This window comes from Vulpes lagopus, chromosome 11 (assembly GCF_018345385.1).
Source record: "Vulpes lagopus strain Blue_001 chromosome 11, ASM1834538v1, whole genome shotgun sequence".
Lineage (NCBI taxonomy): Eukaryota > Metazoa > Chordata > Mammalia > Carnivora > Canidae > Vulpes > Vulpes lagopus.
In genome coordinates, this window is record NC_054834.1 from 75,891,811 (window position 1) to 75,919,599 (window position 27,789).

Here is a 27,789-nt window from a genome sequence, read left to right on the forward strand (position 1 = left end):
TCATGTTTCTGTAGCTCACTGGAAGTGTCATTTTTGCTCTGCTGTCTTCTCTACTGACAATAAAGTCTACTGTCTTCAGAGCTTTCCTTCTTGGTTTACTTATGTCTTGTCTTTTTACCTTCTAGAGGGGAAGAAATAGAGGATAAGGAAGTCATCGTCCAGGAGCTTGAGGTAGGGAAAGAAGCAGATGACTTCTGGGAAAGTTATTCTTTAAGCCAAGGATATGTCCATATTCAGATTTTAATTATTTCCTGTGAACTGAGTCACAACCTCCATTTGATCACTTGGCTTCTCCCTGCCATGTTTTCTCTGCAAAGAAACTTCACTGTTTTTCCAGGGAAATTAAAGCCTGTATCCTTTCTCAGTTCTCCTAGTTGAAGTGTCAGCATCTTTGAGGCTGAGTTCTATTGTTTCCACCAGAGTTCCCAGCCCTCTGCAGCTCTCTTTTGTGGCAGCTGGCGTAGAGAAAGCTTCTGGAGGACTGCCGCCTTCCAGGGCCCTGGGAAACCTCACCCTCCCAACCACCGCCTGGTGGCTTGACGTTCAGGAAACTCAACTGTAAATAGACAAGACTGCTGTGTCTTCACTTTAATTGGAAACATTTGCAATTTGCTTTATTCCCACTTCATTTTCATTCCTTTTCTACCCAGCTTTAGGTTCTCCCACAGGAAGAAGACTGAGCAAATGAACAGCTTTGTAAATTGATAAAAGCATTGCCCAAGGAGTTAGAGCTCTGAGTGCTGGCCCTGGATTCCATCTGTGTTGAGCCACTGATTAGCCATGCGACCCCTTGCAAATAATTCTCTCTTGTGGTCTTAATTGCTTCATTAGTAAAATGAGAGTGCTAAACTAGTTTATTTCTTTTCTAACTTCACAACTCAGTGATTTATGACTGTTCTAATTTATGAAGACATATACTGCTGTATTTCAAAGAATTTGAACACAATGACATATACAAACAAAACTCCGTGAAACTAAAATTTTGAGTCATAGCCTTAATTGTATTTATGTATAGCTCTTTGGTTAAGTGTTGAAAGATGCACTAGGTTCTTACAGGAGCTCACAGACATTGCTATAAATAATAATTATTTTAATATAAGACCCTAACAGTTTTCTGCTTATTTTAATTGTGAGTAGAGCAGAGTTTATTTCACTTTGCTTCCATTAATTTGGGCAGAGAAAAGCTCAAGGCACCATAGTAAAGTGGAAAGCGTGTAAACTTAGAGCCAGTCACACCTGGATTTAAGTTCTGCCTTCACACTGGGATTTTGGGCAAGTCACCTACTTTCTCTGAGCCTGTTTGCCTACCTGTCAATGCGGTTGATAAATAATACCTATTTCCAAGATTCTGGTGAAGATTAGAAATAGATGTGTGCAATGCCTACCACACAGTAAGTAGCTCAATAAATAGTAGCATCTGTATACATTTATAATCCTACCAGATTTTTCAAAGAGCTTTTTATACATTCTTACTCTCAGTTTTGAGTCAGATGTTATCATCCTCTTTTATTTTTTCAGAAAAGGTTTGTTGATAGGCAGTGAGCCTAATGGTTAAAAGAGTAAGCTCTGGAACCCCACTGGGCCTGGGTTCATATCTTGGCTCTACCGTTACTAGCTGTGTAGCCCTCAAAAAATTATTTCACCTCTCGTTGTCTCAGTTTCATTGTCTGTAAAATGGAGATAGTAGAAGTGCCTATTTCATGAGGTCTCTGTGACTGTTAATGTAAAAACAATAACACTTGCTATTGTGATTATCAATAAATATTAGCTATTAAAATTATAAGCCAGGGGCAGCCCTGGTGGCACAGCGGTTTAGCGCCGCCTGCAGCCCAGGGTGTGATCCTGTAGACCTGGGATCGAGTCCCATGTCGGACTTCCTGCATGGAGCCTGCTTCTTCTTCTGCTTGTGTCCCTGCCCCCCCACTCTCTCTATGAATGAATGAATGAATGAATGAATGAATGAATCTTTAAAAAAAATTATAAGCCAGGGGCTCCTGGCTGGATCAGTCAGTGGAGCATACAACTCTTAATCTAAGGGTCATGAGTTGAAGCCCCATGCTGGGCATAGAGATTATAAATAAATAAAATTTAAAATTATAAGCCAGGTACTATGATAGTACAGAGAATACAAAGATAAATAAGGCACCTTCTGTGAGCCCTAATACAAGGAAATTGAGGCTTAGAGAGATGAAATGACAAAGCTAAGACTGAAATTCAGATGTTTTCCCCATAGAAATCCAGTAGTCTTTTTATGATACCAAATTGTTTAATTGATATATACTAATAAGCATGGATTAATTAGAGACTAATCAATTAAGATTTTAAGAGAGTGGAAGAAAAGATTGGGCTTAAGCTAAAGTAAAATTATATATCAATAAATACCAGTATTATTCATTCATTCAGTATACATTTACTGAGGATGCTAAAATAGAAAGGATGCTAAAATAAGTCAGGTATATATTCTAGCTCAAGGAGATTTCTTCATAAAAAATAAACATAAAGTATGGATAGAATGTAGTAAAGACTCAAGACTAACTACTGTGAAGTTTGAGACTAATAGTTAATTTCCAACTTGGGGAATCAGGGAAAACTTTCTGGAGGAGATAGCTTTTGAACTGGACCCTAAAGGATAGGTAGGATTTGGACATAGGCTGATTAGTAGAAAGGGCATTTCAGGCAGAGGGAACAGACTATGCAAGAACACAGAAATGAAGAAGCAGAAGACATGTTCAGGAAACAGTAAACAGTTCAGCTTTAATAGAATATAGAGCATGTGAAAAGCAGTGACAGGTATAAATGGAAATATTGGCTGGGACCAAACAATATTAAAGTTATTTCACTTTTTTTTTTCAGGATTCTATTCGTGTAGTCTTGGGAAACGTGGACAATTTGCAGCCATTTGCTACAGAGCACTTCATTATATTTCCCTGTATCCTTTCATTTCTGGATAGAAATGAGTGGCAAGTCACATTGTAGATTCAAATGGAAGAAGCAAACCCACAGGGCAAACCAGGGAAAGGAGATGGCCTTATCCCTAAAATAGTACTGAGGGATTCACATGACTAACTTCTTTCCTCATTCCTTAGCACCATTTCCCAGATAAAAGCAAATGGGAGAGCATATCCCACCTGAAATTCAAACATGGGGAAATTGTCTTGGTCCCCTATCCATTTGTTTTCACTCTGTATGTGGAGATGAAATGGTTTCATGAAAGTCTGTCACCAGGTAAGTAGAATGATGGAAGTGTTAGTGGAGAGAAGAAATAGGGAAGGTTGAATGTCCATGGGTTAGCAATGCAAGCTCAATATGGCAAAATGGTCAGCCAGACTGGGCCCCAATACCACACAGTGCAGAGGTTAGGAGCAAAGTGCTCCAAGCCAGACTGCCTGGTTTAAATCCTGGTGGATTTTCCACTTAATAGTTGTATAATCTTAGATGAATTAGTTTATCTTTCTGTGTCTCTTGTGAAATGGTGAAGAAGAATAATAGCACCTATCTTGTTGGGTTCTTAAAAGGATTAAGTATATATAAATACTGGTAGATGGAAAGTAGTAAAAAGTCTGACAGTAATCACTCAATTAAAGTGATCTATTATATAAAAATACTTCCATTTTAGAGTGTGCAGTGACTTTCACCTTATGGGTATCTTAAAGGTGTCTCCCAGTTTTTAATCTCTGAAGGCTATGGCTATTTTTATTCATAGAGGGACAAATAGATGCCTGCCAGTTTGATTTGAAAAAGTGCAAATGCCTTGCCTCAAAATATCTCCCCAATTCATTTGTCACTGATATCTGAAGTTCTATTCCCTTTTAAGTGGCATATCATTAGAATACAGTATGACTGTAATACTTCTGAGCTTGTAGATGACAATAGTTCTAAAATAGGGGAGGAAGAGAATTTGAAGACACTGTATCTCTAGCAAAAGTGGTACCAGACAGAAGGGAGAAGGGCAGACACAGAGGTTTTTGTCTAGAACCAGTTCTGAGAAATAAATGATAGCCAGAAATCCAGGTGAAACAGCATCTTGATTCATTATGACATTCAAATTTCCTGTTGTAGGGAAACCAATAAAAGACAGTCCTCTTGGATTGGTAAGTTTGCCTTTTCTGTACAAGATGAAGATTGCCTTTATTGCCTTGTATTGATCAAAAGGTCCTGCTCTTATCTTTTCCTCTTACTTTGCTCTTTGGCCGCTGCTCAGATGCAGTCAGAATTGTATATATGAGACCATCTTTTTCTTCATAGCCAGAGTTCTGAGCTGGTCTCTAACAGAATATCTATTCTTACTTGAAAAGCGGGTGTTAAATGTTGCTCTTGGCAATTTAAAGATGGGGAGTTGTCCTCACTGCCCTCATGAACTGTGAGCAACTCTGGAAAAGGAGTCACAGGAGTGTGGTTCTTCTCTGAAGGTCCTCACAGAGAGGAAAGCAGCAGGAGCCAGGAAACGAAAACGAGTGGAAGTGCTCAGCTCCCCCAGCAGGCCAGGGCTCGACAGGTCAGTGGTGTTGAGAGAGTCTAAATCCTGCACTCTTGTTAGGCTTTGCCAGCTATTGCTGCCAGTTGATTTTATCCTTTAGTGAGTCACTTTTTGTCTTGGGGCTTCATTGGTACCTGCCTGTTTCTCTGGGGTGGACTACAATTTGAACACAAATCTTTCCTCAGCAAAGTAGGATTCTTCTGTTCATCAGACAATGGCTGGGAGGAAATGCAATCATATCTATACAATTGAATCCAATCCATATTCAGTGAGTATTAATATGGTCATACTACCAGAAGGCATATGACTTAAGGAATCCCAGTATATTATACAAGAATATAGAGAAACCCTCAATAGAGTGGGGAAAAAATAAAGTATAATCCTACTTTAACTAGTAAGCTAACTTTTGGAACTCTACCTTAAGAGATAGAATAGGCTAAATGTAAATGTCTGCAAGATTATTGCATGGAATGCTGCAATATTAGGGGCAATGTTGAACACATCCCTAACATGTTGAAGTTGCTATTGTGGAGGCTACTTATTTTCTTCTTTTGAATCTCTGTCAGGGACAGAGTGAGTCAGTAAGGTAATTCAGTCGTTCTCATTAGCCCCAGAGAAGGCAGCTGGAATAATCCAAGATGTGGTTTGCTCCCTAGCCCAACATGCTTTTAGCCCATGTTCACAGAGCAACTGCTCCTTTCCGAGGACCATGTGGGCACACAAGAGCAGTGAGTGTGAACCATGAGGGAGCTGACCCCTCTACCCTCCAAATGCACATGTCAGGGAAGAGTTAGGAAATTTCTTTCCCAACCAGGTGGAATGTGAAGGTACTTGGAGGTGTGAAGCTTTGCTCAGTTCTATTTGATTGAATTTTCCATGGGGATGAGGCCTCACAGCTTTTCTTTCTCTGGGTTTTGATGTAGTCAGATATTTCAAAATCTGATTACCTGATGTCCATCACATTTTCCCTTTCTCAACCCCTAGATCGCTAAATGTCTCAAATTGGGATTCTGCTGTGAATTAAAGCAGCACCCAAAGAGAATTTGGCCACACAATTTATTCTGCAGGCCAGGAGTGGTATAAAAATAGCTAACCTGCTGAAATATTCATTTGGGCCATATTTGCTTAAAAGTGGTGATGTTGCTGCTGCCAGTAACATTTCCTGGGCTTTCCACCCCCCCCCCCCCCCACTTCAGGGCCAAGATCGGGATTTCCAGCCAAAGCCCCAGCAAAAAGAAGCCCCTTATGGAAACCAGGAGGGTAAGCACCAAAATGGAGGCTTCAAGGCTTCTGGCTGTTCCTGCTGTGTTCCAGTCAGGATTTCCATTACCAGCACATCTTCATCCTATGTACAGCCTGAACTGACTGAATTCATTCTCAAGTTTCACCATCTGCAGAACATCCAACCATTCCATCCTTGCCACAACCTGTCCCAAAAGTGGCCACGTACTATACACATCAATGAATCCTTTTGTCGAAAGGTCTTTTCTTCTCAACTTAAAAAGCTGCTTCTTATACTCTGCAGTAAGATAAGAAAACAGGTCTGTTGAATTGTGGTGTGATCCAGTAGAGAATTCCTTCATTTTAGAAACCTTTTCGCCATCATCTACACTGGGGTCTGAGCCTGGGAACATGTAGTTTGTGTGTGTGTGTGTGTGTTTGGAACATGTAGTTTTTATAGATGAGGTAGGCATGTATCAGCATGGGATACTGGTAAGAGAAAACTTCATTTAGGGCAGTGATGGGCTGGCCCCAATAGTATTTGATTTCATTTGTGATATTTATTCCCCTTTTAGATATTCCTGTATCTGCTGCTCCTCCATTTCAGAGCTGCTTTTCCAAAGTAGGCTCTAAAAGAACACTTTTTAAATTTTCTTTTCCTCTTGAAATAGCTGTTATTTGTGCCTTTTTCGTACTTATTACTTACCTCTCTAAAGTATCTCTGACCTTAAGTATTTAAACATTCCCAGTTAGCCTCCCTCACCTTCCCAAGACCCATAACATGATCAGTTACAGAGCAAGCATCTATGTGTGCATTTATTTATTTATTTATTTATTTTATGATAGTCACACACAGAGAGAGAGAGAGAGAGAGAGAGAGGCAGAGACACAGGCAGAGGGAGAAGCAGGCTCCATGCACCGGGAGCCTGACGTAGGATTCGATCCCGGGTCTCCAGGAACGTGCCCTGGGCCAAAGGCAGGCGCTGAACCGCTGCGCCACCCAGGGATCCCCCTATGTGTGCATTTATTCAACAGACTTACTGCGTGCCAAGTATTAGCAATACCATGCTCTCCTCCAGGATGCCGACTGTATGAAACTAGGCAGACAGTTATTGATAGATGTGCTCTATGTGGGAATAAAAGAAGCACCAGGAATGAAGGGACCACAACGGAGAGCCTCACCTAATTTAGGTGGTTGTGAGGGAGAGTTCCCAGAGCAGTTCAGACAACTAAGGCCAAGAGGAAAGAGTACATACAGTGAGTGCATTTGGTGCCTGCAAGCCAGAGCACCTGGAGCTTAGTTAGAGTCCAGTGCTCAGACATGTTACTGAGGAGGTCAGCACAGGCTGGATCATGAAGGACTTAAGGCCACCTTCAAGTTCACAGGATTTCCCCAAAACATTTTTTACATAGAAATACAAAGCAATTTTCATTTCTAAGTGATTATTCTGCCTCCTGTTTGCAAGGTATCATGTTAGCTGCTGAGGTACATGCTAACACATAGTTGGGGGAAGAGGGAACCCTCAGGGACTCACACTTCTGCTCCTGTGGGTAGAGGCAGGGTAGAGGACCCATTGTACCAAGGCCAGCTGGCCCACTGAGTGGTTATAGGCTGATGATTGCCCTCTACTATACTCCCATCCTTTCAAGAAGGAAGATAAAGAAATGAGAAAGTACAGGAGTACATGAAGATCTGAAGAACAAAGACACTTTATACAACCAAGATAATTACTATTAAAAGAACATTTCCCTCACTCTCTATCCTTCATACCTTCCTATTCTTAGTTTGACACATCATCTCCCTGAAGAACAGTACCCACGGTTTCTTACTCAACATAATTACCTTTCAACCTGATACTGGGTTTAGAAAAAAAAAAACAGAAAAAAAAAAAGGAACATGTTTATTGATTTTGACTCAAAGCCCAGTGATGGTCTCCACCGTAGACCCTATTCCCAGAGAGAGGATTTCTCCTGAATTAAGTGATCACAGTGACTCTCAGTGTAAGTCACTTGAGCTGGAAAAATTGAATTTCCTCCTATGGTCCAGTGGTTAATATTTTCTGTCCCCTTTGGGGAACTCCCAGTATAGGTTCACAGTCAGTGTGGACTGTCATGTCTGAACATGACACCACTGGGAGCTGGTACAAGGAAAGCTTAGAAGAACACAGCACATGTTTGAATAAGGTCTCTGTTTCATAAGAGGTGTTTTGGGGAGAATGGAAAGGAAAGGCAGACCCATTCCTTTTATTACTTCAGGCTTCAGACTAGAGATCTGGACTTTGTAAGGATAAAAAAGTGGAGGAGGGCAGATGAATGGTTCAGAAGTAAAACAGACTGTCATGTGTGTAGTTTTTTTGTTTTTGTTTTTTTGCCACCTCTCCCTGAACTGTACTTCCAAGCAGATCTGGCTCTGAACATACAGAGAACAACCTTGTGTTGGGTTGTAAGTTTATAATGTCTTATTGGATGTCCCAGATGATACTCTCAGTCTTATTTCAGGCTGTGTTTTTCCTTTCTTATGACACTTGTCTGAAAAGACACCTGTCAAGATTTCATAAGAGCACAAACGCTAGACTATTTTGTGAGGGGAATCTCCCCTGGTTGGGAAATCTTTACCTCTGCTCTGGGGGGCCTCTGCCCTTCTGTTTCCCTCTGCCGACCTAAGTAGAAGCTTTCATTAGGGCCAATGCAGCAAAATTTAAGCTCTAAATCATAGTTTCATTAAATTTGTAAGAATCATTTCTTCAAACCACAAATCAGAGCTGTACCCCTGTAAGCCAGTACACCTGGAGACTTAGAAGAGGTAAGAGATGGTTTCCTTCCTCCCCAGAGTTCACTTTCTATTTCACAGGAATCTGGCTTAGGTAGCAGCCTGTGTGTTCTGAAATTTGAGGGTTTGTGGAAAATCTTCTCTTAGAAATACAGCTTTTGCTTTGGATGGGGGCTATATCCTAACTTTCCTAGAGGCTCATCATGCCTCTGCCTGCTGACCTACCTTGACAGTCTGTAATCCTTTGCTATAGAATTCTTCACCAGCACAATGGCTCAAGGAACTTCCCAGCACTGCTGGGTAGTCAGGCCCTCAGGTTGTTTCTAGGGGAGGGTAGTGGCCAGTTGGCAGAGAATACTAAATATATGAACCATGATTCTGAATATCAGGGTGTCAACTGAAAATGTTGTGGGCTTGGAACCAGATTATAGGATGTCCCCTTCACAGTACAAAAGAAGCTCTATAAAGGAGTAGCACAGGGAGAAGATTGAGTTGTACTGTGCTGGTTGCTTAGGCCGTAGTCATGTTTCCACCACCCCAGCTCTAGCCATGCTCATCACATTTACTTGTTAATGGTACTTTGCCTTTGTACATTATATCCCTATCAAGAATGCCCTGTTCTCTCTGACCATCTCCCTGCCTGGAAATTATGACAAAATCTCACTCATCCATCAAGGCCCCATTCAAATACTACTTCCCCTGTGAAGTCTTCATTGACTAACCACCAACCATCAAATAGCATTCAGACCACCAAGCTATATAGGAGTAAAGTTTAAAACTTTTCTTGATCTTCTTTTGATCAGAACAGGGAAGGAAAAACCCATCAGGAATGGCAAGAGACCCCAGCATTTAATATCACTGATGTCCAGGAACAGGGTAGGTTCTGAGAAATTTATTCTCTTTTAATAATTGTCCTGTCCTCTTTAGTTGTCTGATGAGCAGAGCAGCATAGAGTCTGAGTCTGGGCACACTTGCTGGGTGATGTGCCTTGCTCCCGTGGAGATGCCTGTTGGCCATCCTCTGGTCTTGGGGCCTGCCTTTGAATAGTAAAAGCTGACCCAGCACCCAAGAGAAGTGAAGGGAAATAATGCATGTCCTTCCCATGCTTCTAATGGTGAAAATGATGCTCCTGCTATTTGAAACATTTCCATGTGGGATAATAAGTTTAACACAAAGGTTGGGAGGGATGTATTTCACCTATCTTGTTGGAGAATAATCTTCCTACAGGGCATTAATGTTAATATTGAAGGTGCAGTGGATATTTGGCAAGGGCTAGGAATGCATGTTAAGGTGTTGTCTAGCATAAGGCTTCAGTATGGACTGTAGATATCAGATTCAGGGATTTAAGCACATGACTTCTTCAACAAGTCATCATTCCATGATAAGACACCATCCGTGGCAGGTGGCTAGGACTTGAGCAGTGTAAAAATCTCAGGGGCCCAACTAAAAATACTCTAAGGTCAGAATAGCATCTCAGAACTGAGCTGAGGGATCCCTGGATGGCGCAGCGGTTTAGCGCCTGCCTGTGGCCCAGGGCGCGATCCTGGAGACCCGGGATCGAATCCTACGTCAGGCTCCCAGTGCATGGAGCCTGCTTCTCTCTCTGCCTCTCTCTCTCTCTCTCTGTGACTATCATAAATAAATTAAAAAATTAAAAAAAAAAAAGAACTGAGCTGAGATGAAACTGGGAAGGTCAGAACAAACAATTCACCTGGCTTCAAACCAATCTTGGTATGAGGCTGCCCTTGGCTCATACTGGATGTCACATGAAAGTAGCCCACAGACTAATACTTTTCCCCTGTTTTCCTTGCAGATTCTAAGTCAGAGGACAGCCCATCAGGGCAGATCATCCCCCCACTGCAGCAAAACAATCCACTTCCACCTAAAGGACCCACAGAGCTGGCAACTGGTGGCTTCTTTGGGTTTCTAAGGTAGGACAGATGTCTCTCCTACCATCAGTCTGAGACTCTGGCTCCAGAGTCTGCCTCATTGAGTCTCCCAGGGAAATTAGAAAAGAAAGCAGATTACCTGCATAATCTCTATTTTCCCCAAGACACATGACGGAAATGAGACTCAGCACAAGGGCCCTAACTGAATTTAATAAAGACTTTGTATGTCTTGTTCATTTTTATCCAGCCCACCCCAGTGGGCCTAGCAATTGGACCTCGTTCCATAAATACTGCTTGGGCAGAGACTATTCTTATTGTTGGGTCATTCAGATGCTTTGGTTATCAAATGCTTCCATTCTCCCCTCTGAATCTTGGCTGTGTTTTTAGAGTCCTTTTTGCAAAAGACAGTTAGCAAATCCCTTTATCTCTCTAGAGCTCAGCTCCCCCATTGCAGTTCTCCTTCTTCATGCCCCACTCCTAAGTATAAGCTAATTTGGGTACCTTTTCAAATGCTGCTCCAGACTTGAATCCATTCAGTGGTTTCCCCAAAGCAAAAATGCCCTAGGTAATGGAGCCCTAATGGGACTGGGAGAAGGGAGGGACCTTTAGAAACTTAACCCATTCTGCTCTCCTTCCCACAGCTCTCTCTTCCCCTTTCGCTACTTCTTCAGAAAGAGCAGCCAGTGAGCTTTCCAGATGCAGCAGTGGGAGAGTGTGCTCTTGCAGTGACTCTTCCCATTCCATCCTGTGTATGACATTTCAGTCTTGGGCAATGTGGGCCCCAAGCTCCCAGAGTCCTCTTGCTGATTTGCCCTGTTCTTTGCCCCTTTACAATGGATTTTTTTTTTTAATTTAAAACACTAAGAAAAAAATAAAAATAAAAATAAAAATAAAACACTAAGAAAAGAATAGAACTTCCTAAAATGTTCTGGTCTGAGAACTGTACTGCTCTGAAGGCCAGTTTAGGTCTTTCATCTCCATTACTTAGGATCTCAATGAAAATAAATTATTTATGAAGAATTATTGACTGAATTTCATGAAGTAGAGAGAAAGCAAACTCTTTCCTGAAGATACAGGGAAGCAATGCCTGAAACCTCCCTTGGGTCTACCTGGTTATTGTTGGCAGGATGCTTTGGGAGAGTGGGATCTGTACTTGACCTCAAACCTTAGTCTTAGCCTCCTTGCCAGGGCTTAGGGAATGGGGTCTTATAATGGGGTCTTTCCTGAGCCCTGCTGACCCTCAAGATATCATCTATTCCCAATTCACCCAGTTTGACCCCAAAGCACACTCTCAGTAGGTAAATGCTTTCCACTCACCTATCCCTCTGGCTTTTAATAGTAACTTAGTTTAGTTTCTCATATTAACTGCAAGTCAGCCCAGGTTAGGGTCCCTAGGGAGAAGACCAGGGCACCTGAGCTCTGACTTCATGTAACCCAAGGGCTGACCTGGGACAGACAGGTTAGACTTCTGTTGTGTGGCCACAGAAGATCAAATAGGTGGGAATTTAGGGAAACTCAATTAGCTCAGAACAAAGGAATCTGTTATAAATGTCCAGTATTAGAATGGGCCACCTTGTAAGATAGTCCTTGTCACTTCTAGTCTTTAAACAGAGCTGATGGTCTGTCACATGCTGGAAGGTTCCCATGATGAATGGCAGAATTGGGGCTGGGATGTTGAGGTCCTTGGAGTCCCCTTGTTTTGGTTGCCTTACCGTGAATAGGGAGATGTGGCTGCTGTAGACAGGCCCAGGTCCTGAGAGGAATTGGGCTGAAGGGGAACTGGAGGAATAAGGACAAGTTGCGTTCGTTGCCTTTGTCCTACTGTCCCAAACAAGGCCTGCTTTACAAAGCCACTGAAAGGTTCAACTCCAGAATCTAGAGATCTGCATGCCATTTTGACTCTGACTAGCTTACAGTGAAGCCTTGACAAAGTCACTTTCCTCTCTGGTTCTGATTTTCTCTTCTGAAAAATGAAGGGGTAGGATTCAATGAGCTCTTAGGCACCTTCAAGCTATAGTGGTGTATGTGGCCGGTTCTGCCTCTCTGAGCAAATCAGTGAGGCAGTGGCCCTGGTGTGTGTGTGTAGCAACTACCATAGACTTCTTTCTGATCTGATCTCTGGCCTGCCCTAGCCCATGCAGCTAGTACTGACAAGGGGAATCTTTTCCAACTTGCCACATTCTTGCCCCAAGTGTAATTTAGCACCATGTATGGAGAACAGATTTGGCCTGACATTAACTCTTTTACCTTTAGTAGCTTTCCTTCTCTAAGCCTTAGATGCTTTACCTGTAAAACCAGAGCCAGAGCTAGATGAAATAATGGGATTTACTGGGGTTGACAGCTTCAGACAGTTCTAGGAGTCAGGTCCCTGTTATTCCAGGGACTAGGAGGAGCCCCACTCTGTGCCTGACCCCCAGGATGAGTCATCTGCCTAACAGTGAAAATGAAGCTCTGAAATGGACTTAGAACCCTCCATTCTCCCCAACTCCGCCACTAAGCTTATCTCAGGAGGCTCTTACTGGTGTCATTTCCCTTGTCTAAAAAAATATCCTCCCCACACTTTTCCTATATAGTGGATAAAGGACAAGCAGGAATGAGTTTAGTAGCTTCAAGGTTGGGGTAGCAAGGCCCTGAACAGGGGAGTGTCTTGGCCCAAGGTCACACAGCAAAGAAGGGAAGAGCCCTGGTGGCCAAAACGCAGCCCAGCTGGTGCAGTCTCTTTCCCCAGTCACACATATGCTTACCAGCTGCACCAACTCCCGGTTTTTTTTTCCACATCTCACTTCCCCCAACCCTGGACCTCAGGCAGCAAAAAACAGAAGCCTTTCTCTGAGGACCACACCTCAGAGAAGAGCTGGATCTCCCAGGTGGGATTGCTCTGAGGCCTCTGGCAGGGAGGCAGGCCTGTAAGCTGATCTCCAAGAGGGCGTGGCTCCAGAATGCTGGCAAATAAAAATCCAGAGAACCAGCACTGTCAGGAGACCAGCAGAAGACCTGAGGAACCCATTCAGCAAACCATTCAGTTCCTGGGCCTTGGAAGTGGTAAGCCCCCTGAGGAGGGAGAAGCTCTGGGAGGCCCTGGGGCCTACAAATGGGGGAGATGGAGGTAGATGTTTGTGCTTCAGATAGTAGAAGAAATTCCAGGGAAGAATCACTGCAGTGGGCTGACAGCTGCTCACACTCACACCCATCATGAGAGATACACAGGCAAACACAACATGCACCCAAAGGCAGACACAGGGAAAAGACATCCCCACTCACAGGCTTGCCTCACCCCAGTCAGAAAGACCAGCCTAGGGGCACCTGGGTGGCTCAGCGGTTGAGTGTTTGCCTTTGGCTTGGGTCGTGATCCCAAGGTCCTGGGATTGGGTCCTACATCCGGCTCCCTGCAGGGAGCCTCCTTCTCCCTCTGCCCGTGTCTCTGTTTCTGCCTCTCTGTGTCTCTCATAAATGAATAAATAAAATCTTAAAAAAAAAAAAAAGATAAGCCTAACCCTGGCTCATTCACCTGGAGGCACACAGTAAGGAACTCCCCCTCCCACCTGCACACTTATCTAGAGATAGGTATCCACCCACTGTTTCAGATACCCATGGCATCTCCCCAAACGCTGTTCCTCTGCCTGCTGGTCCTGGCGGTCACTGAAGGTTGGGGTCGGCAGGTGGCCATCCCAGGCTGCCACTTGCACCGTGAGTAACCCTGAGAGCAGACAGCTGGGTGGGAGCAGAGAGTTAATGGACAGGTCCAGAAGGGCAGGCAGCACCCTCAATGGACCCACACTGAGATTCCAGTGACAGAACTAGGTGAGGCTTCGCAGAGGCACGGTCTCCCACTCGCCTGTCTCCTTCTAGCCTTCAATGTGACAGTGCGAAGTGATCGCCAAGGCACCTGCCAGGGCTCCCATGTGGCACAGGCCTGTGTGGGCCACTGTGAGTCTAGTGCCTTCCCTTCCCGGTACTCTGTGCTGGTGGCCAGTGGATATCGACATAACATGACCTCCGTCTCTCAGTGCTGTACCATCAGTGGCCTGAAGAAGGTGAGAGGGCCCAGCCCGGCAGTGGCTCTTTGGCGGTGGGGAGACAGAAGAAATGGGAATCTAAGATGGCCCAAGGAAGGTGAGTGAAACACGGATACTTCTCTCCCACAGGTGAAGGTGCAGCTGCAGTGTGGGGGGGACCAGAAGGAGGAGCTGGAGATCTTCACAGCCAGGGCCTGCCAGTGTGACATGTGTCGCCTTTCGCGCTACTAGCTCATCCTTTCCCTTCCTCCTTTGCCTTGGTCAGAGGGTTTGAGTTGGAGTATATCTTGTATATCCCAAGCCTCATTCAGGACAATTCCAGCTTCCTTAAGATTCTGTGATTGTCGCCAGTTTCTGCCTCCTACCTCTGCCTGGCCTCCTAACCAGACTGTCATCATTTCACTCCCCTCTTTGTACCTACCCCTGAATAAAGCAAGCAGTTCTCAAGTTTCTCTCTTTATTAAGTCTACCCCCAGCCAGGGGAAGGGGGAAAGACCATGGTAACTGTGACACCCCCCCACCCCAGGACACGGGGAATCTCTTCTGCCTGTGCCCTCACCCCTCCCCCTGCCCAATAAATAAAAAGGGGACAAGGAAGTACAGGGTGAGGGAGAGGAGGGAAAGAGGATGCCCCAGGCCCAGGACAGTGTCTGTGTTGGGGGTGAGCTGGGGAGAATAAATAGACCATGGATCCCATGGTAGGGTGAGGAAGGACCTCATGCTGGCACGAGGTGGGGCTGGCAAAGGGTTGAGTCCCCTTGTTCTAGGCAGGAGCATGGTGGGAACCTGCCTGCAGTCTGGAGCCCAGCTTCTCAGGGCAGGTACAGTACCCAGTGGCAGCTTCCTGGTCAAGCCTGCCCTGGTCAAGTCCTGCCACATAGGCCTGAGAGTTCTGTTGCCAGGACCACCATCTCCTCTCCTCCTCTCCCCACAGTGAAAGCTGCCCACAGTGGGCCATACAGGGTGCCCTCCAAGCCCACTCTGGCAAGGCCAGGGGTAGGTGTGTGTCTCTCTGGGCCCCTGGGTAGGAGAGGGGATGGAGGGGCTGATAGCTCTGGATTTAGCTCCTCCCCTTCTAGGGGATCTCTAGCTCTGACCCCCACTGGTGGCCACCTGGGGTGTAAGCCGTTGGAGAGGTGCCTCTTTGGCCCCTTGGGTCCCCTGTAACCGGCGTAGCCGTAGCTCCTCCAGGCCTTGCCATAGTTCCTGACGCTCCCGGGCCTTCTGCTGCTCCCTGGGGAGAGAGAGTGAGGCAGTTCCCCTGCCCGGGCCCACCCACAGTCCAGCCTCCCTCACCACCACCCAAGTATAAACAGACTCTAGGGCAGCCCTGGTGGCCCAGTGGTTTAGCGCCGCCTTCAGCCCGGGGCGTGATCTTGGAGACCTGGATTGAGTCCCACATCAGGCTCCCTGCATGGAGCCTGTTTCTCCCTCTGCCTTTGCCTCTGCCCCTCTCTCTCTCTCTCTCTCTTTCTGTCTCTCATGAATAAATAAATAAAATCCTTAAAAAATAAAATAAAATAAACGGACTCTATGGGATCCTCCACTTAGGGAAGAGAGCACAGGGAAACTGTCCCCTGACCGCAGTCATGAAGCTGAAGGGGAGGAAGTTCCATGCCTGTAAGAAGACTTGGGAGCATGACTGGAGGGTGCAGTGGGGAGCCGGGCATGGATGGCCCAGCAGGAACACAGGGAGAGACTAAACTTCTGATCACACAGGACATGGGCCATCCTCCTAGGCTCCTTCCAACCCCAAGGAGCCAGCTCCTCCCTGCCTTTTCCCCTCTCCCCCCATGCCCAGCCCAACACTCACTGCTGCTTTTCAAGCTTGTAGGAGGCTGTGAGCTCATCAAACAGCTTTCCATTCATCTCCATGAACGTCTTGAGCACATTGTAGATCAGAGACACGATGGTTCTTGGCAAGGTCCAGGGAAGGGTGAGGAAATGGGAACCACTTCAGTTTGGTGCTGCCTCCCTACCTTGCACTCTGCCTACCCCTGTTCCCCCAAAACACATGCAGCTCTGAACACCACAGGCACTGCTCTCTCCCTGCTCCTTTCCCCTCCCTGATCCTCCCAGGTCTGAACTGCCTGGCCTGGACCCAGCTTCTGTGGGTTAGGTCAAGGCCTAGGCACTCACTGATTCCAGTGCTCCTTAGAGACTTGGTAGAGGGTCCCAAACACAGCAGGCAGCACAGTGTGGCAGTTGTCCTCGATGAGGCTCAGGATATACTCATTGTTCCAGAAATACAGAGCCCGCTCTGCAACCTGAGGCAGCAAGATGGCAAAGGGAGTGCCTCCTCGTAGGGGCTTCCCTGAATGTGCAAGGCCTGGTATCCACGCCCACCCCTAAACCCAGGGTGCCCTGCCCCCAATCCTCAGGGCTCATCTGACCCACCACAGGAGGCAATGTAGTGAAGAGAAAAGAGCTGGATTTGGAGTCCAATGCTCAGGGTTGAATCCTAGTTCCACTACACACTGGACATATGACCTAGGGTGAGGCATTTTAACTTCCCAGCCTCAGTGTTCTCAGCTATAAAATGGGGCTAATAGTAGCTATCTCCCTAGGGCTATTGTAAGAATCAAACAAAGTGTTTAATAAATGTAAATGCCAGAGTCACCATGAGGAAGACCTGACTTCCACCACATTAAGGCCCATAAGAATGGGCAAAAGTCTGCACACATGTATAGGAATATGGCAATTACAGCCAGCCTGAGGAAGTGGAACCAAAGGCTGGGCACTGGAGGGGGACTAATGAAATCAAAAGCCACTAAGAAGAGGGGAGCAGAGATAACAGCTCCTCTGGAGCACACTTCAGTTTACCAAACAGGCTAGCACTACACTCATCACCACCTTGTGAAGAGGTCACTGTGGTCCACTTTACAGACAAGGAAGCTTCTATCAGATTGAAGTGGCAAAGTGATTGCCCAGGGCCCCTCAGCCCATGGGGAGCATGTCTGAGGCCTGACCCTAGGTCTCCTGATCTTAAATCCAGCATCTCCCCCATCAGACCCTGGTGAGTCCAGAGGAGAAACTGAAGGTGAAGAGAGCTGTGTTAGGTGGACTGGTCAGCCCTCCTAGTCCATACCCCAGCTCCCACCCTTCCTTCTTCCCACCCCATACCTGGAAATGGGGGCTGGAAACACACCGGGCCACCTGCTTAAAGAGGGGCTCCTGGATCTTCACAAACTGGGAGGGCTCAATGACATCAAGAATCTCTTCCATCTCCCCCAGAAACATCACCTGGCAGTAGGGACACAGGAAACAGCTGTTCCCATTTCCCCCCACACACATTTGACTCCTCTCCAGAAACGGAGCCCTCCTGACCCCCCCCTCTGGAGGACATCAGAGCCTTTCCTCATACCTCTTTCTGGGTACAGGTTTTTGGCCAGTATTTGAGCAGCCCTCGGATCACCTGTGGGAGTTGAAGTAGAAAAGAGTCAGACCTGAAGGGATGGGGCCTACCTTCCCCCCCAGAGGTACTCACATGCTCTGTCAAGGTGGCATCCTTCTCCAGGAACTGCACCACACAGTATGCCAGCTGAGGGGGGGTGGGGGTAGGGGGAGAGGAAGACCAAGGTCAGGAGGGGACCATGACAGGACAGATGTTTGCTCACTTACTGTGTCTCCTCTCTCATTCACTGAACATTTACTGACTGACTACCTAGGATGTACCAGGCACATGCTCTGTGTGCAGGGACACAACCATGTTCTCCCAAGGGGAATATTCAGCAAACTAGACCTTGTAAATTTTACAGAAGTTTCCATAATTGAAATCTACACCACAATCTGTGGGAATATGGAAAGAGAAGAGTTTAATCTTGCCTAGGGCAGGTCAGGAGGGAAAAGGCTGGGAAGGCTTCACAAAGCTGATGTCCAAGATCAGCCTTAAAACATCATGGAAATTCTCTAATGTAGATGACGTATATGGAACAGAATTAACAAAGAAAAAGAAGGTGAGGGAGGATCCTATGAATTCATGACTTAGTGTGGCTTGGAGCAGAGTGTTGGACTGACTGAATGGATGCCCTAACTCTCTCAGGATCTCTTTGCTGTGGCAGGGCCAGGCCTGGGCCTTACCTGGGCATGAAAAACAGACAGTGACTTGACAGAGTGTAGGGGAATCAGGACCCGGACCAGGAACTGCTTGTGCTCAGTCTTCAGGGGCAGTGCAAAGCCATTGATAATGCTGAGAAGGGGACAGAAAAGAGGAGGAGGGCTCAGATGACTGGGCCTCAGTCTTTTCTCCCAGAATCCTGATGCTCCAGCAGAGGCCCAGAGACAGTCACCTTCCTAAGATCTCCAGCAGTTCAGCCACACCATTGAAGTGTTCGAATTCATAGATGAATCTGTGAGAGGAACAGGAGGATGTGGAAAGGCTCAGAACAATGATAGCAGGCCCAGGCTCCTCTCAGCCATCCTGCCTGCCACCCCACCCTGCACAGTAATCCAACTCTCTCCCCACCCAGAGACTGAGCTCCCTTCCCAAGCCAGGCCCCACTGAGATCCACACCCACCTCTGAATCACCCTCCTCAGCCTAGGCACTGGTGCTCAAACCTCTCTTCTATGAGGCATTCCAACCTCTTTCTCCCCTAGACCCTAACTCTCATTTTCTGGCCCCCATCCAGTCAGCAGACACCTAGCCCGCAACCTTTGTTCATGCCTCTCAACCAAAAGAAGGACAAACATAGTATCTACTCTGCATTACGAACTTCCCAAAATTATCCTGAAAGATATGGCTTATTAGATCCATTATACAGATGAAGAAATCGAGGCTCAGCAGTTCAATGACACCCGCCCCAAAGTTAATAAGCAGAGGATCTAATGGACTCTGAGATCCTGGAGGACAGGGATCATGTATCACCTATTTTGTAGCTAACAACCACAAGAGCTAATGTTTTGGAGTCCCAGCCTTGGTCAAGAAGCTACATACTGTATGCTTTGGAGGCACTGTCTCATTTCACCCTGATGACTGTCCCTGGGTGAATACAGCTATCATTCCCATTCTAGAGATGAGAGAAAATTTGCCCACATTCCCCTAAACATTTGAACCAAACTCAAAAAGGCCAGTGAGCTCCAAAGCCAATCTCAACTATAAGGCCATATGAGCCCCTATGCCCATGGGGCACTGCTGCTCAATACACACCTGCAGGAAGAATCTCTTTATTTGGGTTTTTACGGCCTGGCACATCAAGGGTCAGAAGATTCGATCCCAGGCCCCTAGGACTGACCTAGTTAGTCCCTGCAAACCAGTTCATCTCCCTCAGTCTATATTTCCTCATCTAGAAAATGGAAATAAATACCCTTCCCCTGCTGACCTCATGGGAGCCTCTGGCTCCATCTTCTCCCCTCCAGCTCTCCCCTCCCTCCCCAGGCCTCAGCTGGGCAGGCAGCAGGCACCCACCGGAGAAAGATGTGGCTGCACTGTTTGCGGATGTAGGCCCGGAGCCCCAGGAACTTGCCATAGACCCGGTGCAGGATGGTCTTGAGGTACTCACGCTCCCGGGGGTCCTCACTATCAAATAGCTCCAGGAGCTAGGGGACCCAGGGTCAGGAGGTCAGGGGAGAGAAGCCAAGCCCAGGTTACTTCCATCCTAGCCCAACACCCCTCAGAGAGCTTGCCCCTGTCCCATGGCACCCCCCAGCCTGGGCTCCCCACTTCACCATCAGGACAAACTTTTGATCCACATATCTCTTGGCCACGGAGGGTTGGAAATCTGGACTTTCCAAGAAACGCAGGAAAAACTCATATACCAGCTGGGAGTGGGGACAGACAAAAAGGTGAGTTCAAGAACAGCCTCCTTCTTCCCCTTGCCCTACTGCCCCCCTCCTCCAGTCTAGAGACTCTCTCCCATCTCCTGAAATCCAGCTCCCTGCCTTCCCCAGTCCCCATACCTGCAGATGTGGCCAGGAAGGCTCAAGGTTGGGTTCATCCTCTTCAGGATCAAATTCAGGGTTCTCACTGGGTGGTAGGGTCCGGAAGATATTCACTGAGATCTGAAGAGCAGGAGCAGGGCTCGTTTAGGAAAAGTCCTCAAAGGCAGAAGCCAGGAGGTCCCTTATCCAAAGTTCTAATGAGCCTCAGCACCTGCCCCAGCAAGCAATTCACTCGTCAACAATCACTACCTGAACACATGGAAGCCCTGGGCTGGGGGCTGGGGACCCAGGAGTAAACAGGATACATCCTTGCCCTCTACTGGGCACAGTCCAGCAGGGAAGACAAGATGTTAAGTGGTAAGGTCTATCGACATTCTAGTCAGCAAAAAGGAGAGTTCTAGCTTGAACACAGAGAAACTTCATGGAAGAGGCAGCACCTGAGCCAGACCATTGAACTAAGGGATGTGGGGTAGTACACGCCAGGCCTTGGGAGAGCATAAACCAAAGTGCAGGGTGGGATAGGCCCAACAGGCACGGAGGTGCCTACTTGGGCCAGATGCAGTGGGGCTGGGGGCAGGAGGAAGAAAGATGCAGGCCTTGAGGCTAAGCCAAAGAGTGTGGGGTTAGTCTTCATGGAAGAAGGGAGCCCTGAGCAGGTCAGTGGGGTTCCATGTCCCCCAATCCTCCCCCAGAGGTCAGGGGCCAGGTGCTTACCATGCGAATGATGTCTGGGTAGACAGGTTCAATGAGGACTCCCCGGGTGCTCCCCACACACTCCACCAGCTCATTGAGTGCTGCCCGCTTCACCTCCTTCCCCTTCAGGTCAGCCACACAGTCCAAAAAGTCAAACATCACCCCACATTGGGCCAGCTTCCGGCTCAACAGCTCATGCAGCTCAGAGGCTGGCACATCTGGGGAGAGGGAAGGGGGCTGAGCCTGTGCCCCGGTGCCAGACCTCTGGGCATGGACGTACCCTCCTAATCCATAGAGCAGCCTCCCCTGCCTCCAGGCCCACTGCCCTTGTGTCATCCCCCTCTCTCTGCAGAGACCAAATCCTCCATTCCTGCAGGGTAAAGGAGCTGCATCTCTTCTTCCTAACCCAGGCTCAGAGAGCATGATGGCCTGATTGAAAGCAAGGTAAGAGACCCCAGATGCCCGGGCTTTCCACAGGTGCCTGAAACAGCCGTGCCTCCCTCTCAGAGCTGGCACGCTATTCTAAGAGCCAGAAATGGGAAGGAGGTTGGGGGCTGAGGATCTCTTGGGTGCTCTTTGACTCAGCCGGTCGGGGGCCCTGTGGCCCAGAGATGGGGAGACTACATAGGGATCCACAGGGAGCCATGCTGAGTACCTGCTCCAGGACCCAGGCAGTGGCCTCCTGGAACCCAGGCTGTGAGCCCCACCCTTGGCCCTAGTCTGCCCCCCAGGGTGGCGCCACTTCCACATGCCCCACCTCCAAGGATGACAGGCCAGTCAGGCCATGCGTCAGCAGAGAGGGCTGGAGGGCTGGGGGGTGGGGGTCATCTCCAGTGCCGGAGTCCCTCATCTGGATGGGGCCATCTAAACCTTCTAATTGCAACTGCCAGCTGCTGGTCACCACTCACTGCAGCTTTGCTTGCCTTCCCTGGGACACAGGTACCCTGGTAGCCAGCAGCAGGGCTCACCTTTGAGCAGGGGCAGTGGAGTGAGCTCTTGCTGGTTGCTCTGATAGCGGAACTGAGAGGAGCTATGGGAGCGCCGGGGCCGGGCTCTGCGAAGGGAACGGCGGGAGAAGCCATCCACCTTGTCGGGTGGGGGCACAGGCGATAGCCCTGGGGAAGAAGGGCTGGTGGGGGTGCTTGCAGGGGGCAGTTTTGTCTCCATGGTGGCCAGGTGGTGGGTCAAGCCTTCAGAGCCCCAGGGGTTCCCTCTGGGCCTGGAGGATGCCAAATGAGGTGAGGCTGACTAACTTGGGCCCATCCTGGAGGGGGGGGTGCAAACAACCACAGTCCGGCCCCCCCCCCAGGGCCTTTGGCAACTGCCCAGGCCTGGGGGGCAGGCAGAGTAGAGAGAAGGATGGCTCAGGTCTCAGGTCCTTCCTGGGGGTCCCGAAGAGTCCAGTTAGGGTTCTCACCCTGGACCTTTTGAAAATGAAGTCAGGGCAGAGAGACCAGCAAAAGAAACAGAGAGAGCCTATCAGTTCTTCCAGGAGAGACTGTGTAGGGCTGCTCAAGTCTAAGTGCTGAAGTCTTCTTTTTCCTCCTACCCGCACCCAGACCCTAAATACAGGCACAGCCCCTTCCCACAGAAGCATGTTCCACCCTTCTCCCAGACTGAAAAGCCCCAGGTTCCAAAACAATCCCTCTTGGAATGGGGCCTATTCCCCAAACCAGCCCCTACCTAGAATGGGGAACCTCGTCCTCATCCCTGGCCCCTAACAGAACGGCCCCCTTCGGCTCCACTAATCCAAGCTAACAGCGACTTCCCCAAGAATGGGGGGCTCTATCTCCAAGCACCCCTCCCTCCTAAAATCTAGCAACCTCCCCCCACCTCAGCTCCTCCTCCTTGGCTCCCCAAATCTTATCTGCCTCCCGGTGGGGGGGGACACTCACTTCTCAGAAGCCCAGACTTCCGTCCCCAACCACCGGGGGCTGCGGGTGGGGAAGGGGCGGCTGGCTGTTCAGGGCTCTTTCGCAGCGGTTCCGCTCCGGGCGCTGGCGCTGGGTGGCGGCGCTCCTGGGTTCTCTCTCCGGCTCCGCGGGCCCCGGAGCATGCCCCCAGGTCAGTCCCAGGTCGGGGTGCGGGTGTCCGGGGCGCTCTAGGCTGCCCGGGCAGCGTGCGGACCTCTCCTCAAGTCTTGGGGCCAGACCGAGCGCGGCGCTGCGCCGCGGGAGCTCCGGCTCTGTGCGCACCGGCACCCGCCGCCCAGCAGCTCAGGATGACATCAAGTCACCTCCCCCCCCCCCCCCAACACGGCCCGCACCTCCCCGAGGGCTGGGAGGCGGAGGCGCTGCGTCAGGAAGTTCCTGGGGCCGCTGGGAGATGTAGTCCCTTCGCCGCTTAAAGGGGGCTGTCAAACCAAAGAGGTAACCCCTGCAGGGGCCTGGGGTCAAAGCTTAAGCAGAGTGGGATGGGGTCCACTGGGGCTAGGCCCCCGCGATCTAGAAGGGAGACTGCTTGGAAGAGAGGACTCAGGACTCTGCACCAGGAAGATGGGGGTGATGCCAGGACCCTGGCAGGAAAGAAGCTCAATCCTATACCAGGCCAAAGATGTAGTCGGCTTCATCTGTGCCCCAGACATTCACCCGCAGGGGAATCCCACCCTTACCCCAGAACTGTGGACACTTCAGAACCCATTTGGATACTGGCACGGAATTAGTTAATAGTCTGCAGTGAGCCAGTGCTTGCTGGGAGAGGTGTGGTGCACCCAAGACTGCTGGGAAATGCAGTCCGCCCTCAGGCCTGCAGTCCCCCTCCCATCCTTCGCTGTCTATGGTGACATCATGGTCTGGGGTTTAAAGAGCCAGCCTTGGAATGGCAAAGCATCAGAGCAGGAGGTGCTCCCTGATGGTGCTGCCATTCCACCCCAGGCAAGCTGGCCTCTCTGGACCTCTTTAGCCCCTCTGGGCCCTCAGATGTGATAGTGGGGTCTCTTGTTCAAAACCTTACTGCAGGGTATCCAAGGTACAGGTGGAATTCCAGGAGTTTGGCATTCTGGACAAAAAGTTCCTGGCCTCCAGTCGTGGGTCTCCTTTATAGGACCCTAGACCTCAACAACGGTTATTTCTCTTAACTCCATCCCCCACACTACACTGTGAAATCTCCACCCAGGACATTGAGGTCAGGGAGGGGTCTAGGGCCATTTTCAGAATCTTCTCACTCTGCCTTACACCTTCGTGACCACTCAGCTATCTTCCCTGCTACAGAGGGAACCTGGGTGCTTCAGTGATGCCCACCTGCTGTAGCAACAGAAAGCGAAGACCACAGTTTAGCCAGGCTGGTGTACAGGGCTATACGATTAAAGAGCTGGCCAGCAGCCTCCCTGCTCAGAAATCTTCAACATGCCTTGTCCACCTGACCCTGGATGTCCTCATCTGTCAAAGGAAAACCCATAATTTTCTCCTTGCCTACATCCCAGGCTCAGAAAGTGAAGCCCATCCGGCATCCCTGCAGAAAAAGCTGGGGTAAAGCAGGCCCACAGAGCCTTCTACACCCAAGGTGAGGACCCCCAGGCCCAGAGAAAAGAAGTGCTTTGCCCACAGTCACAAAGCTGGGGCCACAGGCCTTCCAGCCTAAGTTAGGAGGGCACCAGCTCCCACCTCTACCCTACGCTCCCTAGGGGCTAGTGCCCTGAACTCTGAGTCTGAGGGTCTCAAGGCCAGAATGACTGTAGAGAGTTCATGTTTTACAGAAAGGGTGTGTTCTGTTTGAGGATTTGGGGGCCTGAATGGTGGAAGACATAAAACTTCCTATAAGTGGTACTGGAACTGGGTCTCAAAATAGATACAATGTCACCTGGGGGGTACAGGGTAAAAATTCTTTTTAAAAATCATCATTATTGAGATGTCATTTACTTACTATACAGTTCACCCATTCTGGCATTGTTGTTTGATGAGTACAGAGTTTCGGTTTTGCAAGATGAAAGAAAAAAATTCTCGAAATTGGTTGCCCAACAATGTGAATATCCTTAACACTACTGAATTGTACACTTAGAAATGCTTAAGATGGGCAGGCCAGTGGCTCAGCGGTTTAGCACCGCCTTCAGCCCAGGGTGTAATCCTGGAGACCTGGGATCGAGTCCCACATCAGGCTTCCATATTCCAGGCAGGAGCCTGCTTCTCCCTCTGCCTGTGTCTCTGCCTCTTTCTCTCTCTCTCTCTCTGTGTCTCTCACGAATAAATAAATAAAATCTTAAAAAAAAAAAAAAAGAATTGCATAAGATGGTAAAATTTGTTATTTGTATTTTGCCACAATTTAGACAAAATGCAAAACCCAGGCCCTCCACCATGGACCAAGTAAAAAACCACAGCCCCCAGGCTATCTTCCATGATCCCTTCCACACCTATCCAGATGCCACTGAAGGAATTCCCAGAGGAGCTTCTGGGAGGGCTGTCTCTGGGAAAGGGACAGCCCCTGCCCCCTCAGGACCCTTGAGGCCTACAGCACCTGGTTTGCCTGATGAGTTTCTACCTAATCTAATAAGGAGAGGCCCCCAAGGAGCCCCACAAAGCCTGACCCTCCCCCTTTTCTCTCTTTGGAATGGAACTATAGCCTGAGCCTTCATACCAGAAATACCCCTGTGGGGCCCCCACACCACCTTCCCTCCCAAGAGTATACCGTCTTCTTTCCTCTGTATTTTTATTCTTCCATTCAGCTCCTGCTCCAAGGCCCCGGGCCAGGTTGTGGAGTGACTATGTCTTTGGAATTGGTCTTTGGTGGATCTCATGGAGCATTGAGGGACGCAGTGAGAAGACTTTTGTGCTCCCCTGAGTCCTATTTATTCCTCTACTATGATGCACACACAGTGGTATGTCACAGATATGAGTACAGTCTCACTGGAGGGAAGCTGACCCAAGAAGCAGCTACCCCAGATTGGGGGCCTGGATATTGGGAATGGCTCTGTGTTCCCAACTTTTATACATAATGCACCCTGTTTTCACAGCAGGGGAATGACTGCGTCTCTTAGTCTGGACATCAGGACAACTTTTCCTAGACTCCAGAATACACTCTTCCATTCCTACTCCCTTTGGGAGAAGTGATGCTTGTTCGTTCACAACAAGCTCTTGGACACACAGCCTCAGTTTTCCTGTCCTGTAAAATGGGGATGTTAGTAGTACCTCCCTCCAAAGGTGTGGTGAGGAGCAGATGAAGTAATGCCTATAAAGTGACAAGCCTATGGCCCAGGACATCACACAGGCTCAATTCATGGTGTCTATCACTTTAATAAACATGTGATGAACACAACACTGCCCCTGGCCTGTCATGGGGAGAAGCTGATCTCTCAGTTCATTCCAAGGGCATTTTCCTATTAGCCTGCCTCCTTTTAGGGAAACTTCCTTCCCAGTGCTTCATGAAATTCTTTGAGGCTGTTCCTTAGCACCCTCCAGGTAAAGAAGTGCACCACCTACTAACCCAACCCTAGGTTACAGGGGATGGCTCCCAGAGGAACAGTGACTTGCCTGAGGCCACAGAAGACTGGAATCCAGGTTCCTGCCCCTCAGGCCAGGATGGTTGCCCTTGCTTCAGACTGACTTTTGGCAGTAGATTGCAGTAGAGGCCACCTCCCTAGTAAGGCTAAAATAGGATTATAATTACCTGTGGGTATCCTTTAAGTCACCCATGATGCAAGAGGGCTTGGGTGACCAACCCTGTTGAGCAGGAGTTGGCAAACTTTCTGTAAATAGCCAGAAAATAATAATAATTGTTATTATTTTTATTTATGATAGTCACAGAGAGAGAGAGAGAGAGAGGCAGAGACATAGGCAGAAGGAGAAGCAGGCTCCATGCACTGGAAGTCGGATGTGGGATTCGATCCTGGGTCTCCAGGATCACGCCTTGGGCCAAAGGCAGGCGCCAAACCGCTGCGCCACCCAGGGATCCCCAGAAAATAATTATTTGAAGCTTTGCAGTCTCTCTCTTCCCCTGCCAAGTGCTCGATTCTGCTACTGTAACAAGAAAGCAGCCCAAGACAGTACTCAATTGAGTGTGGCTGTGTTCCACCAAAACTTTATGGATACTCACATGTGAATTTCATAACATTTTCATGTGTCAGGAAGTCTTATTCTTTTGATTTTTTTAAAAAACTACTTAAAAATGTAAAAAATGTTGAAAAAAATAACAGACCCCTGTATAAGGGATTTGGAATCCATTCGTTATTAACTTTAGGTTAGAGATGAGAAAAACTTTTTTTTTTTTCCAGAGAGAAGCTGGAGGGCTGACCAAATGCAGAGAAAGGGTGGGGGGTGGGGTGGGTAAATCTCCTGATCAGCACTTCCAGGTGAGGGGTGGTGAAAAAGACTTCCCTGGTGATGGACTTACAGCAACCTTTATAAATTTGTTTTCTTACTTGTAAGATGTTTTTCTTGACTGTAAAATCGCCACCTTAGAGGGCTACGAGAATTGAATGAGATAAAAGATGGTAAAGTGTTTCGCAAAATGCAAATGCTTACTCACTTAATTGTTTCTACGACGCGCCGGAGCTCTCGGACTCTCTTCCTCTGGGAAGCTTCCTATTAAGTTTGATGGGACACTGTCCCTTTAAATCTCGCCAAGCCCCTCAAGCGGTCGGACGCGCCGGCACCTGCGCGTTCCTCTGCGGGGCAGGCACCTCCAGTCCCAGCCATCCCAGAGCCCCTCCGCTGGGAGGCTAAAGGTCCTCCCACACAGAATTTTTACGCAGGCGTAAATCAACCTTGGGAGCACTATGTCATGCACCGAGCCCAGTCCCTTTTTCATGCTCGAAGACTCCGCCCCCCGCGGCCAATCAGTAGGCCTCGCCCTTTACAATGGCGAATGGCAGTGAGCGTGGGGGGCGTGGCTGAGGGTCCGGGGGCGCGGCCTGG

General features: G+C 48.4%; 3 protein-coding genes across 18 annotated transcripts in view; 2 read left to right on the forward strand and 1 right to left on the reverse strand.

Moving 5' to 3' along the window:
• MAJIN (membrane anchored junction protein) overlaps positions 1-11,135 on the forward strand; it is a 37,596-nt gene extending 26,461 nt beyond the window's left edge. For 12 of the 15 annotated variants that reach the window (XM_041722237.1, XM_041722229.1, XM_041722243.1 and 9 more), the window contains 8 exons: positions 2,854-2,929; positions 3,100-3,225; positions 4,060-4,091; positions 4,410-4,495; positions 5,674-5,737; positions 9,272-9,344; positions 10,282-10,399; positions 10,999-11,135. In XM_041722237.1, coding sequence (XP_041578171.1) covers positions 2,854-2,929; positions 3,100-3,225; positions 4,060-4,091; positions 4,410-4,495; positions 5,674-5,737; positions 9,272-9,344; positions 10,282-10,399; positions 10,999-11,044 — 621 coding nt within the window. In that variant the 3' untranslated portion in view covers positions 11,045-11,135. The other 3 variants (XM_041722238.1, XM_041722244.1, XM_041722240.1) reach the window with 3 other exon arrangements.
• A 2,161-nt stretch (positions 11,136-13,296) lies between these two features.
• On the forward strand, positions 13,297-14,820 carry GPHA2 (glycoprotein hormone subunit alpha 2). Its single transcript, XM_041722245.1, has 4 exons — positions 13,297-13,399; positions 13,922-14,044; positions 14,207-14,391; positions 14,503-14,820. Exons 1-4 carry the CDS (start codon positions 13,297-13,299, stop codon positions 14,602-14,604), a joined length of 513 nt encoding a protein of 170 aa, XP_041578179.1. The 3' UTR covers positions 14,605-14,820.
• Positions 14,817-25,064, reverse strand: PPP2R5B (protein phosphatase 2 regulatory subunit B'beta). Of its 2 annotated transcripts, XM_041722227.1 has the most exons (14): positions 22,840-25,064; positions 21,913-22,368; positions 20,966-21,162; positions 20,270-20,371; positions 20,039-20,131; positions 19,779-19,909; positions 18,663-18,722; positions 18,454-18,562; positions 17,861-17,914; positions 17,738-17,788; positions 17,497-17,616; positions 16,513-16,640; positions 16,187-16,288; positions 14,817-15,607 (listed from the first exon to the last, which is right to left on the reverse strand). In XM_041722227.1, the coding sequence occupies exons 2-14, from the start codon at positions 22,109-22,111 to the stop codon at positions 15,460-15,462; spliced, it is 1,494 nt and encodes a 497-aa protein (XP_041578161.1). In that variant the 5' UTR covers positions 22,112-22,368; positions 22,840-25,064; the 3' UTR covers positions 14,817-15,459. The 2 variants fall into 2 exon arrangements, with proteins under 2 accessions (XP_041578161.1, XP_041578162.1); XM_041722228.1 differs by lacking the exon at positions 21,913-22,368 and having other exon boundaries at positions 22,840-25,060.
• Between the last annotated feature and the right edge of the window lie 2,725 nt (positions 25,065-27,789).